Source organism: Triticum aestivum, chromosome 7D (assembly GCF_018294505.1).
Source record: "Triticum aestivum cultivar Chinese Spring chromosome 7D, IWGSC CS RefSeq v2.1, whole genome shotgun sequence".
NCBI classification, from domain to species: Eukaryota; Viridiplantae; Streptophyta; class Magnoliopsida; order Poales; family Poaceae; genus Triticum; species Triticum aestivum.
In genome coordinates this window covers 56,619,381-56,639,524 of record NC_057814.1, presented here as the reverse complement: position 1 = coordinate 56,639,524, position 20,144 = coordinate 56,619,381, and the positions used below count along the sequence as shown (strand labels likewise).

At 47.7% G+C, this 20,144-nt stretch overlaps 2 protein-coding genes across 3 annotated transcripts; one reads left to right on the top strand and one right to left on the bottom strand.

The window, feature by feature from the left end:
• The first annotated feature begins 2,793 nt into the window (after window positions 1-2,793).
• LOC123165848 (O-fucosyltransferase 23) lies at window positions 2,794-6,250 on the top strand. 2 transcript variants are annotated; one of them, XM_044583588.1, is made up of 3 exons: window positions 2,794-3,168; window positions 3,813-3,862; window positions 3,926-6,250. In XM_044583588.1, the coding sequence occupies exon 3, from the start codon at window positions 4,122-4,124 to the stop codon at window positions 5,448-5,450; it is 1,329 nt and encodes a 442-aa protein (XP_044439523.1). In that variant the 5' UTR covers window positions 2,794-3,168; window positions 3,813-3,862; window positions 3,926-4,121; the 3' UTR covers window positions 5,451-6,250. The 2 variants fall into 2 exon arrangements, with proteins under 2 accessions (XP_044439523.1, XP_044439524.1); XM_044583589.1 differs by lacking the exon at window positions 3,813-3,862.
• A 1,095-nt stretch (window positions 6,251-7,345) lies between these two features.
• LOC123170779 (uncharacterized) lies at window positions 7,346-8,539 on the bottom strand. The gene has a single exon (XM_044588542.1). It carries the CDS (start codon window positions 8,537-8,539, stop codon window positions 7,346-7,348), a length of 1,194 nt encoding a protein of 397 aa, XP_044444477.1.
• Window positions 8,540-20,144: the final 11,605 nt, after the last annotated feature.

Here is a 20,144-nt window from a genome sequence, read left to right as displayed (position 1 = left end):
AAAGTATTGTGCAACTAGAATTGCTGAGGATGCCAACTAATTGGATACTACTGTGCAAGTATAAAGTCTGAGGGTGCCAAAGATACTCTTGGGCAACCCTCAATTTTTTTCGAGATTGGACTAAATTATATACTGTTGTGCAACTAGAAAAGCTGAGGATGTCAACTATTTGTATATTGTTCCTTGAAACTAGAAATGCTGAGGATGCCAACTAAATGGATACTCTTGTGCAACTAGAAATCTTGAGGATACCAAGTCAGAAAAATAGTTATTCAACACTTGCATGACGAGAGAAAAAAATCATCACACCGTCACCAAACCAAAAACCGAGTTTATAAAAATGACGCTGATGCTGTTGAAAATACTAGCTGCATTGAGTTCTTCAGAAAAAGTACTAATCTCAACCGTATGATGGCCCAGACTAGAAAGATGGACTAGGTGTACTATTTGTGCAAAAAGAAGCACATATTTGTGTAACTAAAACATTGGTCCAAAACCAACTTTTCCTGCGGCATGTGTGCAAAAAGAACATCCCAGACTAGAAAGATGGACTGGGTGTACTGTTTCTGCAAAAAGAAGAACATATTTGTGCAACTAAGCATGGGTCCAAGCCAACCTTTTTATGCAAATGTGTGCAATAAAACAGCCCAGATTAGAGTCCATTTGTTCTAGTCTTTTGGCTGTTGGTTGCACACATTGCAGGAAAAGATGGTTTTGGATCCATGTTTAGTTGGCACAAATATGGGCTTCTATTTGCACAGACACTACATTCAGTTTATCTTTTCCTGCAAAAAATGTGTGCAACCAACACACGAACTAGATGAAATAAAAAAATACTGTATTTGTTGTCTGTGCAAATATAAACATATAATTGTGCAGCTAAACTTGTATCCAAAGCCAACTTTTGCTGCAAATGTGTGCAGCAAAGAAGGTGAAATTCTATTTCCTGTATTAAAAGTATTAAAAACGAGACTAGAAAATGCACAAGAACAGTATTAAAAACGAGCATACAAATAGTCTTGTCTCACACAAATTGCAATAGGGGGAATATGTTCTATAGGATGTACTATATACTAAAAGTGAAACAGAAAAGAAGATGAAATTCTATTTCCTGTTATCAGAAAACGGTGCCAAAGGTGATCACATTCCGACATGATCACCTGAGGTTTTGCAAACAAAAGATGCCAAAGGTGATTAGTTAACACTGCATACAAAATATTTGTTGTTCTTCAGAAACAATGGATAAAAAAGGTTAACGATGCCAACTTGATATTATGTTAGTTGTGCAACTAGAAAATGCAGAGGATGCCAACTAAAAATAGTTACTCTTGTGCAACTAGAAAGGCTGAGGATGTCAACTAGTTAGATGCTATTGTGTAACTAGAAAATGCTCAGGATGCTAACTAAATAAATACTCCTGTGCAACTAGAAAGTCTGAGGGTGCCAAGTCATTTGATACTCTTGGGCAACCCTCAAAATTTTGAAGATGGGACTAAAAAATAGTTACTCTTGTGGCTGAGGATGTCAATTAGTTGGATAGTGTTTAAGCAAGTAGAAATGATGAGGATGCCAACTAATTGAATACTCTTGTGCAACTATAAATCTTGAGGATGCCAATTAATTAGATACTCTTGGGAAAAGAAATATTGAGGACTTGCATGACCAATCAAAAAATTGCACATTCAGGTTTCAGGCTTCTAGAAGAAAATGCTAAGGGTGTCAACGCAGCTAAAAAAGACTGAGGATGTCAACTAGTTGGATGGTATTGTGCAACTAGAAATGCTGAGGATGCCAACTAGCATGTTACAATACGATGCTACCCTGTAAATACTTGTTCTAGATCTGCAAGTGTTGAAGGTGCCGTTTCAGGATGTAGAGGTTTCTGGTCTGGGCACTGCAGCACCTTGTAGTTGTACGCAGTTGAGCATAAATATTGGCAGCGAATTCTCTATCTTCCCGTGCTGCAGCCTGTAATCACTTGATGCAGTCGACGAGGACTCCAGCACGCGTCCCTACAGCAACCAACCAAGGCATCCAATCTATTCATCCCCCAGCAAGGAAACATGAAAAATTGATGGATTTGTTGGGGGAAATCGTCGCATCAGGGAGAGAGAGAGAGAGAGAGAGAGAGAGAGAGAGAGAGAGAGAGAGAGAGAGAGAGAAAGCAATGGATGAGGAGAAGATGCGACCTTCTTGGGGGCACTAGGCATGTCACCGGGGCGATCGAAGCAGCCGTGTCGTAAGTCACTGGGAACCACGTCGCCGGGCGAGCAGTCGAGCAGAAGCACAAGCCCATGGAGGGCCGCGTGCCGTGGCGACGACCACCGCCGGTTGGTCTGCATCTGCTGGATCTCGCCGTCATCGGGATCCGGGGAGGAGAGGATCTCCCGACCTCACGTCGCTGGCTGCTGGCTGCTACTCGGGGCAGGCCATCCATGGCGACGCAGCGCAGGCGCCGGTGCTCCCTGCTGCTCGGGGCGGGTGGAGGAGGGAACGATGGGGGGAGATGGGGCGTGGCTGAAGTGGATAAGGTGGATGGGGAGAGGATGGGCGTTTGTCGTGTAGCGTGGTGCTTGCGACTGCCTCGACGACCAGGTAACACCTGACGTTGCGGGCCGCACGATCTGAATTGATCGAGCGGCGACCGTTCGGCCGCTGGATTCAACCAGAAAGTGCGCGTGCACTAATAAGATTTCAGGAATAAGAATATAAGAATAAAAATAAAACGAATGGGAATTTCCTTCCACTGGCAAACTGGGCCAGGAGTTATCGCACGTGAACCGCTTCGTGCACATTCTCCCCCCTTGACCGCTCCTGCTCCCCGTTTTTCCCCTTCCCAAATTTCCTCCCTCTTCCCCGTGCTGAGCTCGCCGCGATCTGCCTCCGACGACCGGAATAGCGTCGAGCGGCCGCTTCCCTTCTCCTCCTACTCACCCATCTGCACCAGATCAATCCACTCGCTCGAGCTGGATCGGGCCTTCCAGAGGAGGAACGGCGGCCTTGGAGAGAGGGCTGGGGTGGGCGCTTCCGGCGGCGAAGGGGGAGCCGTGCCTTGCCGGCTGCAGCGAAGATTGGGAGTGGAGGTGGGGCAGAGCAGTGGGCTCATCCGAGGCCCAGACGAGGGCTGCGAGTTGGAGCGTTACCCTATGAAAGATCTGCTCAGACTAGGTATGAAGGACACCGGCTCAGCTGCTGTGTTCTTGGTTTTTTTTTTCTATAGTTGCTGCAGCTTCTGCCAGATCTAAATCCATAGACAAAGTAGTGATTGCTTGCCCTCGCTCTTGGAGCTGATATGATTTGCAAAGCCATTTGTTAATTGCTCAGGTGTATTTTTTTTCTCTCCTGCAAAAGTCAAGATTTATTTCTCTGAGTAGTGACCAGTGAGCATGATTTTGTTTACATTCATTTTTAGTGAAGTGACCAGTATGTCAGGCTACCATGCTGACTTCCATATGAAATGATGAAATTTATAAATTGGAATTTGGATGTACAAAAGCTGCTGGCTTAGGTGGTGTTAGGATAGTTAAACTCCTTACACCGAACATGTATGAGTATAACCTTGCTGTCTATGCTTGCTTTACTAGCGGTCGCCGCCGACATACCTGGCATTCCGTAACCGATGTAAAACGACTCTAGGTGATTTCCTTCGAGCTATGGTTAATTAGTTAATCTTTACTGTTAAGATAGTTCATCTATGAGGGAATACAGTCAACAGAGGTTGTATGTAGTCACTTGGTAGATTCTGAAATTGCATGTGAAGTGTGGCAGTATAATGACCTTGAGTTGTGTCTTTGTTTTCCGTTTCATTTCAGTTGCAGCCTCTCTGGTGGAGTGTACAGTAAATTGTTACTGGGTTCAAGAAGTATGCTTATACTACTAGTAACTGAATGCCCCGAGCTTGAAACCTAATTTACTCATTTCCCAGGAAGAACTGGTGAAGACATCCAAGCGTGTTTGGTTATTGATTCCATTAGAGTTGCAGCACAGTTTGCACTTCAACAGCAAAATGAAAGGGAAATGCTGGTCATGTGCCATTGGTTTTGGAATGAGATACCTGCACCATTGAGTGATAAAATCATAAATGACCTTTTGTGACAGGAAGGAATCAAAGAACTGTTTCAATGAACCTCCTGCTAGACCTTAAGCATCTCAAGCTCATTAGCTTGCCGACGAGGCCTGTCATTTGCAAATGCCTTCTACTAGTGATTGGTCTTATTGTATTGAGAGCGATTGTCTCCCCTTTTCTCGCCATTAATTTGTCTGAGAAGAGTTTTTATGAGCCACCAACCCTTGACCTGTTCCCTGGAGTTAGGAAAGACAAGTTTGTTGAGGTCCCACAGATTATATGGGGATTGAACAATCAGAAGATCGCATTTGCCAGGGCATGCTTGACTGCGAAATTCCTGAACAGGTCTCTGCTCATGCCAAGCCTGAGTGCTTCACTTTTCTACAAAGAGGTTGACTTGCTGCAGCCTATTCCTTTCGACAAGGTGTTTGACTTCAACAAATTCAATGCCCGCTGTCATGGTTTTGCGAGGCTAGCTTGGTACTCTGAAGTTTCGAATCATACTGAACCCTATAAACTCCAAAAGGGAAGTGGTAGGAGGTGGACAGTGGAGCGAGACTTGGATCAGCTGCAAGAATCCAAAACGGGCGAGGCCGATAACTATCAAGTAATTCATGTCACTGGGAAACATCCGTTTCTGTGGCCTGACCATTGGCCAGTGAAAGACTATGCCAAGGTCTTCGATTGCCTTGCCTTAGCTCCTGAGATAGAAACTGAAGTAGTCAAGGTCATATCCAAGATTAAAGATGCAGGGGAAAAAGCAAGACACGAGGCTGCTATTTCCCATAATAAGAAGAGGATAGATGATGGTTCGTTGAATCTGCCTGTGCAGTACATTGCTGTTCACATGAGAATAGAGAAAGACTGGATGATCCATTGCAAGAAGTGGGAGAAGCGGTCGAATTTGAAGGAAATCTGCAGCAGCAAAGGAGAGATCATTCATAAGGTCTCACAGATCACTGATCTACGCCGGCCGGTTGTGGTTTATCTTGCTGTAGCCGACAGCCTTTTAGAAGATGATTCAGTAACCAGTGGTTGGAGAGTCGGTATGATTGCCTATGAGAAGAAAAAACTTGGAGTTACTGACCTATACAAGAGGCAGCCTTATCTTATAAAGTCTGCCATTGACTTTGAGGTGTGTGCGAGAGCAGATGTGTTTGTTGGCAATAGCTTCTCAACATTTTCCAACCTTGTAGTTTTGTCTAGAACAGAAAGGATGTATAAGCTGGGGGTGGAAAGCTCATGTGGCGAGGATGTTGGGCTGTCGTCATACGCGTACAATGTCATCGGAGATGATGGCGGGCCTCAAAGATGGATGACAGATATGTTGGACACAAGCCTTCAGCGCATAAGCTACGGAACAAATAACATCTCCTGCCACTGACAGTTGGTTGACACGCATAACATCTGACTGAAGCACAATGGAACGCAGGAACATAGTTTTTGGCCGAATCTTATCTAGAAACTAGCTGCTCGACGGTACTTTCCATGCTAGAATCTGGACAGCCACACTGACATGCCAGCACTGATGAAATGAGTTTGGCCAAGAGCTGTATGTACTTTGTGAGTGTGTACAAAAGTTCTTTCCTGAGCTGTTTTTTAGTTTGCAGAGCTAGACCTGTGTGACACTTTCTTTGCTATCTATATGGTTTATTGAGAGCAGCTTTGCTTCACACTCTTGGACAATTATGATGCTGCCACTGTCACCTGAACATTTGTATGAAGTGCATTGTTTCGCTTACGCTGTTACTACATCGGAAGACTCTTGATTCTGCAGAGCTTTGTAATATCCCGAAGAAAGATTCTTCTTTCGATGTGTTCTTCCTTGACAAAAAAAACACGCGTGGTAAGCGGGGTCACAAACATCATATGCCAGCACCTGTGGACTAAAGAAGTTTTTGATGTGTGGGAAGTTCCAAGCTCCTGCGATTGACAAGGAACAGAGGGGGGAAAGGTTGTTTCTGGGAACACATCAGTTGTACTGATATGTACAGAAAAACAGAGCAGTTTTTATTTTGCGTGTGATAAAAACAGAGCAGTTGTTTCAATCAAGACAACTAGCAGCATCATAATTATCTTATTATTAAAGAAAAACACTTGGCGGCAAATTCTCTGCCCGACAAGACAATTAGCAACATAATCCTTTTAGTTTTACTTTTTTATGAGAAAAAGAAATCAGCATAATCCTTTTAATGAGCATGGCATGTTTACAAGGGTCAGATGTGTCTGCACATCTGAAGTTGATTTTATGAGCCCACATGAACGAAACAGAGCCTCTTTGGCTAAAATTGTATCTTTCTTTCTACTCCCTCCGTTCGGAATTACTCGTCCAAGAAATGAATGTATCTAGATCTATTTTAGTTGTAGATACATCCATTTTTGTGGTAATATGTGGAGGTTTAATATTTTAGTAGACTAGATACAATGATGTAGAAACTATAGGCTAGATCAATGGTTTAATACAATTTGCATAGTGTACTAGATACAATATTAGTGGACTAAAATCTCTACATCATTATATTTTAGTTGTAGTGTCTATATTGTATTTTAGTTTCTACATCATTCTTGAGAGGGCCACTATGTTGGCTAGAATTTTATTAGTTTTGTCGATGCCTCAAACAGACATTATCTAGTAGCCACATGTAGGTAGCTAGACAAAAACTATATTACTACTCAAAAATGTTTGGAGTAGCAGCACACCACAACACTTATTTCATAGTGTTATCCTTAGAGTTTAATATTTGCATTCTCCGAAAATTATGGGGTTACTAACATTAAACTGGAAATATGTGATTAATAGAGGACATCATGTTCAATTCAGAAAAGGTGCTACATCTTTCTACCTAAAAGGTCATCTTAGCTAAATAGACATGTTCAATTCGAAGCCCCACAATGGCAGACAGCCAGCGATCCCTTGTGGAGCTCCCTCAGTGATCTGCACCCTCTCGTCTCCGTCAATCCATGCTCCGCTGTAGTCAGTTTCTCCTACTGCTCCCCCCCATAACTCCTCTAGTGCTAAGGTTCGTAATTTACCGATACAACAAGCTAATGAATGGTTGATTCAAACTAGATTGTGTTTCATATTCTATCATCTTTTAAAACATGATATAATCGTATCCTGAAAAAATAATGTGTTGATGTCTCTCACAAAATGGTAGATATAATGAGCATTATTCATGACAACATTATGCAAATGTAAAAAAAATCCCAAAGAAGACCTTCAGAGACCTAGAACCCCTGGCATCATCCTCAATCTAACAAGTATGTATGCAACTTGACTCAAGTTTTGGGAAAAATCCAAGTTGAAGACCAGGGGCCCTTGTGCACGGTAGGCACTGTTGCCATCTCCAACGGCAAAGGCGTCACTGTTCGATCTCTCATGTTGTACACACCGGAGTCAAGGAATGGGTTCTGAGGAGTCCTCTCCTGGTGGTACCTGGTGTCACGCTCCGTCACAAAATAGATGCAATCTTCTCGAGCTCCGATGACACCACACTGGGCGCCGAAAGTGGCAGGAAGAGAATCGGAACAACCTTGACTAACAAAGAGCGCTCGCCCCATCATCAGCGTATCGACTTCTCTCCACCATCCACAACCATCACTGGCGAAGAGCGCTTCAAAGACCTCAAACCGGTGAGTCCGCTTCTCTATCCTAATGTCTGCCGGTAATATCAGAGGTATATTGATTATCCGTTTCACCATCAGCAGCTGATCACCGGACACGACGAGGTAGTGCCATGTGGCGAAAGGATTAAACCATGGATGCCCGAAGTCCTCATCATCCCTCGGGGGCCCGAGTTTGCATAGGGTTTTGACGACCGGCACCGTGCTGGATGGCTGCTGATCGCCGGCGTCCAGGACATGCAGCTCCTCTTTCGTCGTGAGGACGTATGGTTTCCCTTTAAAGAGGGCAATGTCGGCGGTGAAGCTGCCTGAAGGCGGCGCCCACTTCCGCCGCCACGATGGCCGCCCGTGCCCGCGAGTAGAGACGAAGACGTTGTGGAGGCACCTTGACTTTAGAACGGCGATGAGGTCATCGGAAACCACGGCCTTGTGGATGCTATTTAGAAGGTGGTTGGCGCGCGAGTTTCTTCGGAACCAGAACGGTGGCTGAGGGAGAGCGACAGGGGTGGTCACGGCGGGGAAAGGGCTCGTCAGAGAGCACCGGCCGTCGCCGTGCACGAGGAGGAGCGCGTCGCCGGTGGAGACCCGCCAGGAGACGTCGTCCGGGACGGGCAAGCGGTGGATCGCGCTGTCGGGGAGGCTGAGGAAGGTGCCGTCCGGGAGGGCTAGCCAGGGGAGCAGCGGTGGCAGCGGGTGCTGCAGCCGCGCGCTGGAGCGCCACGCGCGGCAGACGGCGGCGAGGCGGACGCGGTGGGCGTGCGACGGCAGCCGCAGGAGCACGAGGCCGATCAGCTCTGGATGGAGATCCGGCCAAGGGCAGCGACGGCGTGAAGGGACAGACGCGGCCATGGTGCGTGCCTGTCAGCGATCTAGGGCTCCCTTTTTTTTATTGCAAATTTGTGTAGGTAGCTCACCAAACTGATTGCTTGGTAGCGATCTAGGGCTCCCGGTTGCACTTGTTGTTTTTTTGTTTTGAGGAAAGCATAGCTTTCATTACTTAACTGTGGTGAGGCATATCGTCCACAACACACTCGCCCACACGGGCTGGTACATCAGATTCCCACTCTAAAAAGTGGTTTGGTTCACACAGGTGGCCAATATTGGCGAGCTCATGGGCCACCGTGTTCGCACTGCGTCTACAAACTGAAATGGAAAAAGAAGAGAACCACAACCTCAGTTGGTATTTCATGTCCTCTATAGCTGCTGCGTACGCTGATGAGTCCACCCTGTGCATATCCAATGCTTCCGACAGGAGTTGTGAATCCGTCTCGAACTCCACTCTTACCATGCCAAGATCTGCCGCAATGGTGATGGCTTTGGACATGGCTATCACTTCAGCAGCGAACGCATCCGCCGTATGCTCCTGTCTTCCGGCCCGTGCATGCACCAACGAGCCGTCCGCCAGCCTCACGGCGACCCCCCATCCAGCATGCTCCTGGCCCAGCACAAACGAGCCGTCCACGTTAATTTTGTAAACGCCCGGAGCCGGGGGGTACCACTTGTCTGGGGACATCTTGTCGGCTTTTTTACAGAAGATCTCGCCAAACTCAAGGACGCTGCTCCTCGTCCGTCGTGCCAGTTCCGCTGGTGAGAGCGGCAGCTCCCCTTCTCTCACCTTGTTCCTATTGGCCCACCACAGCCACCAAAAGGTGAGGATATGCAATCTCTTCTTTTCATCTAGCCCAAATATAGTCAAGCATTGCATGCACGCCCTCGATCTTCTCCTGATCATTTCTTTCCTTTTCCATGGCCAAGTCTCGCCACACCTCCTTAACAGCCTTGCACTTGGTAAACAGGTGCGCCCCATCCTCCTCTCCTCTGCTACAGAACATGCACTTAGTATCTTCTATCGGAATGCCTCTCCGAGCGACCGTGGTACGAAGCGCCAGGGACTTGTGTTTGATCCTCCACGTGAACATCTGGATATTTCTGGGACAAGGTAACCTCCAGATTCGTTTCCAGGAGTCATCGCGGGTACTATTCAGATTTCCAGGGACCATAAAGCTCGCCCCCGCTCCTCCATCCCTCCTCCACCCCTTTATTGACATACTGCCATGCCATGAAATCTTGGACTCCATCTCTAAGAGGGATACGGAGGATATGTGCCACATCATCATGCCAAAAGGTGTCTCTCACAAGCTGCTCATCCCAAGAGCCTGTATATGGATCAATGAGTTCACTTACTTGCTGCAGAAGGCACTGACCACGTGGCGCGATAACTGTTCTCGACCAGGGCCTAGGTATCCAAGGGTCGGACCATATGTTAACACTTGTACCATCCCCGATCCTCCAAATGACGCCTTCTCTGACAAGTTGGACACCATGGAGCAAGCTACGCCAAGCATAGGAGATGCCCGCAGCTGGTTGAGCTTCTAGAAGCTGTCTATCTGGGTAGTACCGAGCTCTCAAGATCTGTGCACACAGCGAGTTCGGGTGTTGTATTAGCCTCCATACCTGACGGGACAGCATGGCGACATTGAACGCGTGCATATCTCTGAAACCGAGGCCTCCTTGTGCCTTTGGCATCGTCAGTTTATTCCATCCTATCCAGTGGGTCGTGTGTTCCTTATCTTGCTGACTCCACCAATAGTTCCCAATCAGTGAACTAAGCTCCTCACAGAAGGTATTGGTCAGGTAGAAGCATGACATAGCGAACGTGGGTATAGCCTGGGCCACCGCAGTGACTAGCGTTTCCTTCCCCGTTTTCGCAATCAATCTCTCCTTCCAACCATAGATCTTTCCCGAGATCGCGTTCTTGACAAACGCAAACGCCTTCTTTCTCGATTTACCAACGTGAACAGGCAGACCAAGATATTTTTCGTTCCAAGTTTCGCTCGGGATCTACAAGGCGTTCTTCACTTCATTCTTTGCTTCAGCGCTGGTGTTTGGACTGAACATGATCGCCGACTTTTCTAAGTTTATGCATTGCCCCGAGCAACTTTCATAGAGGTCTAGAATTTCCCTCAACGCCTCTGCCTCCTCCCTCTTCGCCTTGAGCAGTAAGACAGAATCATCTGCAAACAGTAGGTGTGAGACTACCGGTGCAGTTGCGCAAATTTTTCAAACCCCCTATTCGGCCAGTTTCTTCCGCAACATGTAACAATGCCGACAGCCCCTCCGCGCATATGACAAAGAGATACGGCGAGGATGGGTCGCCCTGACGTAACCCTCGGGTGGGAGTAAACTGCTCTGTTAACTCTCCATTGATCTTGATTTGATAACGCACAGTGGTAACACAGTTCATCACTAGGTCGACCCATCGAGTGTCGAACCCCAACTTGAGAAGCATTGCCCGCAGGAAATCCCATTCAACTCTGTCATAGGCCTTGCCCATGTCCGCCTTCACCGCCGCAATACCATCCCCCCTTTCCTCTTATTCAGTAAGACATGCGACAATTCATAAGCAATGAGTACGTTGTCGGTGATGAGACGACCAGGAACAAAAGCACTTTGGTTGTCCGATATAATATCCGGGAGCACTAGCTTCAACCTGTTCGCGATCACCTTGGAACATAACTAGTATACTACATTGCACAGACTGATGGGTCTTAGATCCTTGATTCTACTCGGATTCTTCACTTTTGGGATGAGTACCACGACAGTATCATTCCATCCATCCGGCATCGGGCCCCCCTTGAGGACCGAGATCACTTCATCTACAACCTTCTCGCCCATGAAATGCCAGTGTCTCTTGTATACAATTGAGGGCATGCCATCCGGCCCCGGTGCCTTGAGATCTCCTATGTGATCAAGCGCTGCTTTAACCTCCTCTCGGGTTACTTCCGCTTCAAGGATGCCTTTCATAGCCTCGGTAACGCGTGGTTGCACCTTTGACAGAAGTTCATCCATGCGGTGACCACCAGTGGACGTAAAAAGGTCCTGAAAAAAAGAGCACACATAGTTATTAAGCCCTTCTCCTTCCTTCACTTCCGTCCCATCATCCCTCCTTAACATCTTAATTCTGTTAGCTTTCTTCTTCGCCGACGCCACTGCCATAAAATATCGCGTGCACCTGTTCCCATCTCTCAGCCATGAGACATGTGATAACTGTTTTGCTTTGGTGTTCTTCTTTTCTTCTAGGTCCTCCACAGTGCATCTCAACCTCGCCTCCTCTATTATTTTTTCCTCAGACACCGGAGCCCTCATGCAGCTCTCCAGGCTCCGACGCGCTTTCTTCAGGCGACTCTCCAACTCCCCGCCACTTCCTTACCCCACTTCCTCATTCTCCCAGCCACACACCACATAGCAGAAGCTACATCTCTACTTCCCTCCCGACAGCCCTGCTCCCACGCCCCTTGCACCTCCGCACTACAACCCTCCTCTTTCAGCCACCAGGCTTCAAAGCAAAAGCCTCGGTCGCCTCCCGCCATCCTCCTACCTCCTCCTTGTGTGCTAACAATGACTGGTCGGTGATCTGAATGCCGAGGAGCTCCATTGATTACTGTGAACTCAGGGAACCATTCACACCATAACGCATTTGCCGTGGCCCTGTCCAACCGCTCACAGATGTACGAGTCAATATCCTTACTGTGGTTCCTCCACGTGTACTTGTCACCTTCGTAACTGATGTCACATAACTGGCAGGCCTCCAAAGCTTCTCTGAAACGATCCATGTGCCGCTGCGGTCTAGTAGCACCCCCGATTTTTTCATCTGATGATAAGATTTCATTAAAGTCACCCAAACAAAGCCACGGTCTCCCAGCTTGATGCTGTTGAGCTAGCAGTCTCATTACTCTCCACGTCTCCACTTTCCTTTCCGCGTCTGACTCTCCATAGACACTCGTTAAACGCCACACCCTACCATCCTCCTCCACCACATCTGCATCAACATGTCGCCTTCCATATGATCGCAATGTCACATCAACACCCCTCTTCCAAAAAAGTGCCACTCCTCTACTTCTCCCCTCCGGGTTCCAGACTACCAAGTGGGCAAGACCAAGAGTCCACCTGAATCTCTCCAGTTCCTTCTCTGTCAGTTTTGTCTCCGCCAAGAACACAATGTCGGGATCCTCCTCCCTCCCCAAATCTAGGAGGCTATGAACTGCCGGGCCATTCCTGAGTCCCCGACAGTTCCATCCAACAATTTTCATTGCTCCCGGCGGGGCTGCTCTTGCAACCCGGCCGATGTAAATTCATGAGATTCCTCCCTCTGAGCATATTGACTCCCTTCCATCTTTTCTTTTCCTCCCTCCACTCTACTCTTCTTCCCCGCCTTCTCCTGCTCCTCATCTACTCCCCCTCTCTTCTGACCTAGAACCACCTCCATTGCAACATTGCCCTCTGGCCTCACCTTATCTCTACCCTTCTTCTTATACCTCTTACCCTCCGGATTCCTGCTACTCACACCCTCCAACGGCACAGTCTCCTCCTCTCCCCCACCTTGACCTGAGCGTCCTTCTCCTTCACGCCAGGTATATTGATGGTACCCCTGACATCTCCGGTTAGTGACCCTCCAGCTCCCTCATTCTTCCCCGTCTCACCCATCTTCGTAGTTGTAACCCTCTCCTGAAAGTCCAGCTTCTTCGGTTCTCCTCCTTGTTTGGGGACAGTGGCATTCTTTGGCGGACTAGTCACCTCCTCCCCTTTCTCTTTAGCCTCCCGTCTTCCCTCTCCAGACCGCGAATCACTTTTGCGCCATGATAAACTGTCACTGCCGCTCCCCGACCTTTCTCCCGATTTACTGAATCCAAAGTTCCTTCCTCTACCTGAGCTACGACTACCACTCCTCCACAGTCCCTCCTCTGCATAACCCCTTCTCTGCCCCATGTCGGCTTTGAGCCACCTCCCAAACTGTTGTTTACCTCCCTTCCCACATTTGATCGAGCACTCCTTCTCCCCGTGTCCGATCACACCGCACGTGTAACAAAAGTTCGGGAGAAATTCATATTCAAATCTACACCATCCTCTCTCCTCCTCTTCCTCCTCCTTCCCCGCTACTACCATCTGCTTGTCATGCATCTCCTCCCCATATGACTCATCACTCAAAGTGAACCCCCTCATAATGGGTTTATCAATACGCATACGCACCTTAATCCTCAGGTACTTGCCTATTGCGTTACCATCAGCTCCAGTATCTGCCTCCTCAAAGCGACCTATTAGATTTCCGATATCTTCAGCAGCTTCCTCATTCATCATACCCAGGGGCAAATCAAAGACCCTAACCCAGATCGGAATATTATTGAATTGGTAGTCCTCCGGCCTTTTACTAGGCACATAGTCTTCCACCACAACCAGATCTTTATCGAACATCCAGGGACCATTATCCAGCGCCTTCCTCTTCCCCGTCTCCTGATGAAACGTGAACAAGAATTGGTTTACCCCTATCTCCTTGCAGTCAATCCCCTTGATTGGGCACCGGATCTTCCCCAGCGTGAGGCAGATCGCATCCGGATGCGCCAGCTTCTCCGACATCACCTTCCCGACCGCCTGAGCCGCCACCTCCTTCCCCTTCTCCTTGGCCGAGATCCTGATCCTGACTCCCTTCTTCTCCTCATCCGAGAGCTTCAACCCCTTGAACAGCCCAGCGACCCCCTCCATGACTCCTCCTCCACCCCCACACCCCCGCACCTCCTAGGGTTTAAAGTGTATTACGACCATGCACCCTAGGGGAACGCGCAGAAGGCCTTTCGTGGATGGGAAGGGAGGGAGAAGGACTCGCACGAGACCGGGAACAGGATGAGGGATCGAGGAACCCTAGGTTTCGCCTTGCCAGATCACGATCGCCTCCGCAATCGCCGGACAAGACACGCCAACCGTCACCCTACGTGGGGACGGACTAGTCCGGAGCACCAGCTCGTACAAAGCTAGCTGCCGGTTGCACTTGTTGTTGGTTTGATCTGATTCAATTCTTTTCCACATCGATCCGTTTTTTGTGCCTTTTGAAAACGGATTTCTTCTAGAGAAAACCCACACACATTATATTAGCCAATAAACAAGGTCGTCTAAAAAAACAATAAATAGAATAGGAGTACATATGCAAAAACTTCCGGATAGGCCGAGACAGGACATGCGTCCAGAAAAACTTTGTAGAAAGAAAGAGAAATAATTTGCTACCCATGGTGGTAGGTACGCACGACCCCAATTTTTATCTCTAATTATTTTGATAAATTATGAAAAATATAATTGGTACTCCCTCCGTACAGAATTATGAGAGCGTTTAGATCACTACTTTATAGAGGGAGTATAAAAGAGTCCCTCTGATCCCTGCAAACAACCGAGTTTAAAACCACCGTTAATCACCAACGTTGTCGTGATGTTCACTAGGAGAAGAGACAAACTCCAGCGAACTAAGATTCAGACGTGTGTCATAACCTTGAAGGTTGTTGTGAGCCGAAGACCAGACACACGGAATAGACACATGATGATGTGGCGTGTCAGCAATGACGTTTCTCATGCCTATCTAGATCCGGATTGGGCGCATCCCGACACCATTACCGGGGAAGAATGCTAGATCCACTACCGTCGGGCCACTACCCTTGGTCCGGCACCAACTTGTTCCACTTGCCGATGTCGCCCACCCCCACCCTTGCTCCAGCACCAACTTGCCCCATTTGCCGGTACTGTCAAGAAAGGCAACAACCACCAAACATATGAAACCCTAAAAGCCCTCCCACACCAAGTGAACAACGAGTAGACGAGGTCATTAGCTCAACGGAGCCACCTAGGACCAAGAGAACTTCGTCGCCAAACTAGCAAAATGCCAACCTCACCAAATTGCATTAACCGATGTAGTGCCAACCTCACCAAGCTAGGGCTATGGGACAAAGAGACACCCTACACCTGTGGACTAGCTGGGAGAGAAACGCGAGCCCACCCTCTCCTCCTGCAGCTAGAGCAATGGATGATTGGGGGGGGGACTTGGTACCACATTCAAGCCAGGGCACAAAAAACCACCAGAAATGCGCCTAATGCGTAACACGAAACACTGATGCTGGAATTTAGTTGCGAAAACAGCGAAACCGATAGGTGGGGTCCGCTTGTCAGGCTGATGTGGCGTGCTTAGGTGGGCAATTTGCTGAGTTGGAAGAGGGTCCCACCTGTCAATGACTTGAGTGTCATCTTTTTTCCATTTTTCCTTTTTCTCCTGGGCATTTCAACAAACAGGTAAAGGGCACTTATCTAAGCATTGCACACTGCCGGCGCTGCTCGCCGTCCTTGTTGGTCGACGTTCATCAGAGACGTGGCCGCCTGATACGGGGCTAACCCGGTGTAGGCCGATCTTTCACGAAAGGAGCGGATCCCAACGATGAACACGAAGAACACGAGGGGAAACACGAGAGAATCACTCAAACCAACGAGATGTAGTCACACATAAGCTAGATCCTCGGAACACAAAGAGATACATGACCCACAATCAACAAGGGACGATACAAGAGGTAACCGGTTCTTCTCCGTGAGGAGGTCTTGAAGATGGTCTTCTCCGCAAGGAGATCTTGAATCCAACGTGGATCTTCTCCGAAGAGGGGCCGCGGTCTCTCTCGTGGAGTAGATCCGTATGGATGAGCAAAGCTCTATGTCACGTATGAGCTAAACCAATGCTAACCCTAGAAAGGATGAGGGGAAGGTCTATTTATAGTCTAGAGCCACGAAGGGGTAAATGAGGGCGAAGGGGTACATGGGCCTCGGGCCCGATCTCTGTGCGCAGACAGGTGTCAGACGTGCGGTGGGTGTCGGATGTCTGGAGGCTCGGGATGGTCCGGACGTCCGGAAGTCTTCGGATGTCCGGGGCCTGGAGTGTGTCGGACGTCCGGTACTTGCCGGTTGTCCGGTCGCTGTAGCTTTCGTCGGTTGGCTCTTCTGGCTAGCTGAGTGTCCAGGCGTCGGACGTCCGGCGTTGTCCGGTCGTCCGGTGGCTGAAGCTTCCGAGCAGCTCCTTCTCTTGGTCCTTGTACTTGGCGTCCTCGCTAGCTCGTCCGTTGGATGTGGTGGCTCCGTGGCTTTGCTCTAAGTACCTGATCATGCATAGCACACATGTTGGAGGTAGTAGCCATGTCTCACATGTAGAAAGTGAAGGTTCGGAGAGGAGCGAGTTCAACTTGTGTCCAATGGCGTGTATTTGAGGTCTCGTCATATGTCCTCTTGGGGTTTGGAGAATAGTCGGAGTGTACACGGGGATGAACGTGGGATGCTCCGCATCATCTCCTCCCCCTTGGGAAAGATCCGACCTCGGATCGTGATCCTCATCACCATGGAAACAGTTGTCGGGGACGAACTTGTAGTTGGACGGAGTTGAAACCATGGCGCAATCCAAGTACTCCAAGGTGTCGCTGGAGTGGTATACATGCAAAAATAGCAAACACAAACGCCACTTGGAAATACAATGGTTAGCACACAAAAGGTCTCCATCAAGTAAGGATAATGTCGTCCAATGGAGTTGTTCATAGCAAGGCACAAGATGCTTGTCCAAATGATGTAAAATGACATGTAAAGCATTCATGTTGGCAAATGCAATCATTGTGCACACAAATGTGTCGTGAATATGATCAATGCAACCTCGGTGCAAAATGATGTCATAGTGAGACGGTTTATCAATAGCATGAATATGGCAATGGATGCTCAATATGATTATGTTATCATGCAATTGATGGTAGGCAATGTGATCATTATGTATGAATATGCCATCAAGGAAGATCACAACAAATTTGCTAAGGAAATGCACAAGCTCATATATCATGGATGACATGGAAATAGGTGCAACAAGACAAGCATAATGAGAGTCAATCCATGCATAGGGTGGAAATTTGTGGTGAGTATGATATGTCCATCGAGCATGACATGAGGAAGCACAATCAACAAATATGTATGTGTTGGTGCAATGTGTTAAAGGAGTGTTGATGTACCAATGCTCGATGTCGTGGCATGAGTCCGAGCGCTCCTCAATGTAAAGGTCCATAGAGCCAATCTCCAATGCCGCTCCTCCGTTCGCGAGATGAATCATGTAGACAACATGAAGGAAACAACAATGAAAGAATGACCCATCCAATATGTGTATTTGAGGATGGCTCAAAGGGAAGGAGTTCACCTTTATGAGAATGTCAAAAATGTTGGAGTCGCACATCGTGTACGCTTTCACATGGCCAAGTTGTCTCGTAATGGTACCACCTTGTGAATCCTTCAAAACGAAAGAACATGACAAACACTCGGAAAAGCAAATGAGGTTAGCGGAAGTGCAAAACCTATCATTCGTGTGGTAAGATACCCAACAAGTGTATGCATCATGCTCATCATAAGAAAGGACAAGGGAGCATTTCATAGTATGGAGGCATATGATGCGAGAACAACCAAATACAATAGGCGCAATCAAGCAAGCATGCATCACAAGTAAAGTGTCCAAGTCTCCAAGATCAATAAGCATAGATGCAACAATTGGAGGCAAGCGATAATGGACAAGATGTACCATGTGAGAGGCATGAACATATATGTCATCAACCCAAGAAAGCGAGTAAAAATGGAACATGGGTGATGCAACCAATCAAGTAATCTTAGTGATCAAGTCAAGCAAGCTAGTAGTGTGAAGATGCAATATACTAGAAGGAATCATGGCAAGCATGTCATGTGTGCAAATAGTGGGCATGAATAATTCACATGACATAGCACAAGCATGAAAGCAAGATGTGAGGAAAGTAGCATCAATGTATTGGCGAGAGGCCATATGTAAATAGCAATGGGACATCACTCTCCCAACACAACAAGCATCAATAGCATGTGGCACAAGGAAAACATGGTAATAGTAACAAGGATCTCCACCAAGCATGCAAATACACATTGGAGTATCATAATTGTGAATCATGGGTAGATGCAAGCAAGGGTCGCAATTGCATGGCAACATCATGTGAATAGGCATAACAATCAAAGTGAACACAATAATATGGGCATAAGGTAACAAGTGATATATAGCCCATAGCCGTGTGAGAGCCAAGTAAAAGAGATGCGCGTAGTCGTTGCGCGAAGGGAATGGTGGGAATGATAATCCACGGGATCCCAAATCATCGTTGATCTCAAGAGCTCGTTTCGTCAACTCGTGAGATTGTGAGGTTGACGAGTATGCATGAGTACCTACACAAAACAAAGACAAGAGGAAAATTGTGTGTGCGTGGTATATGTACACATCATCCATCATGATGCGCACGTGCTTGTGTTGGTTAGCACCAAATATCCAATGCTCAAATAGGTGAGACGCGTGATATAGAAACACACTACTAGGGAAACCTTATACACAGAACTTTAGCTGTAGCGAGTGTTAAAAAAGCACGCTGGTGCTAAGTAGCAGTAGCGCGCTGGTGTAAACGGCGCTACAGATACAATTGTAGCAGTAGCGCGCCTGAAGATAAAAGCGCTACTACTAAAATTCCCACGGCTTAGCCGATAGGCTACACATAGTAGTAGCGATCTACGTATAACCGCGCTACCGCTACTTGCTTTGTAGCAGCGCATTTACGATGAAATGCGCTACTGCTAAAGGAAATAAAATTAAATGGAAAGCAAATAGAAAAGTAAATGAAAATGAAAGAAATAGAAAAAGGTGAAAGCAAAAAAAAATAAAATGTGAAGAAAAATAAATGAAAAAGGGGAAAAAGAGAGAGGAATAGCAGTAGCGTGTATCGAGGAAAACGATGTAGCTAGCTTAGCAGTAGCGCACTTCCTGGAACGCGCTACTGCTACTTCTGACTTAACCGCGCGGTCCTTCTTCCCCACGGCCACCTCCCCCAAGTCCAACTCCTATGCTGTCGCCGCCGCCGTCGCCCGTCGGCCGCCGCGCGCTCTCCTGTCGCTCTCCGCACACCCTCGACGCCGCCCCCGACCCCGGATTCGACGCCGACGCCGACCCCGACCTCGACGCCGCCCCCGACCTCGACGCCGCCCCCGACCCCGACCTCGACGCGGCCCTCCACCGCGCGCCCGAGCCCCGACCCCGACCTCGATGCCGCAGGCACCCGAGGTGAGCACGCCTGCTCCTCCCCCTCCCCTACCTCTTCTAGCTAGGGTTCTTCAAATTTTAGTTGCATCAAATTAGTTAGGGTTCATCTATGGGTGGAAATGAATCGGATACGGATGCGGCTCGGATGTTTTCTTAGATGATGAATAAACACTATTGTAATGCATAATAAAATGAGTAAAATTTGACCACTTATTTCACTTTTAAGTTGGATAATTGGAATATCCGCTACCACTTTCCACCCCTAGGTTCATCAAATTAGATGGTAATTAGGGCAGTAGTTCCTAGGTACTAATTAGTTAGTAAGAACTAGGTACTAATTAGGTACAAGTTTATTGAATGCTCATGTCAATATGAGTCCTATAAGATATTTTGAAATGTATATCTTGTGTTGCTCAAATAGGATATGTGCTTGCCCAAGTGGCCGGTCATGTTTGCAGTTTACACCTCCGAGTGGCCTATGTTTTGCCGGAATGTTGATTCATTTCCGTTCCGGCAAAATTTCAGGCGCTCGATATG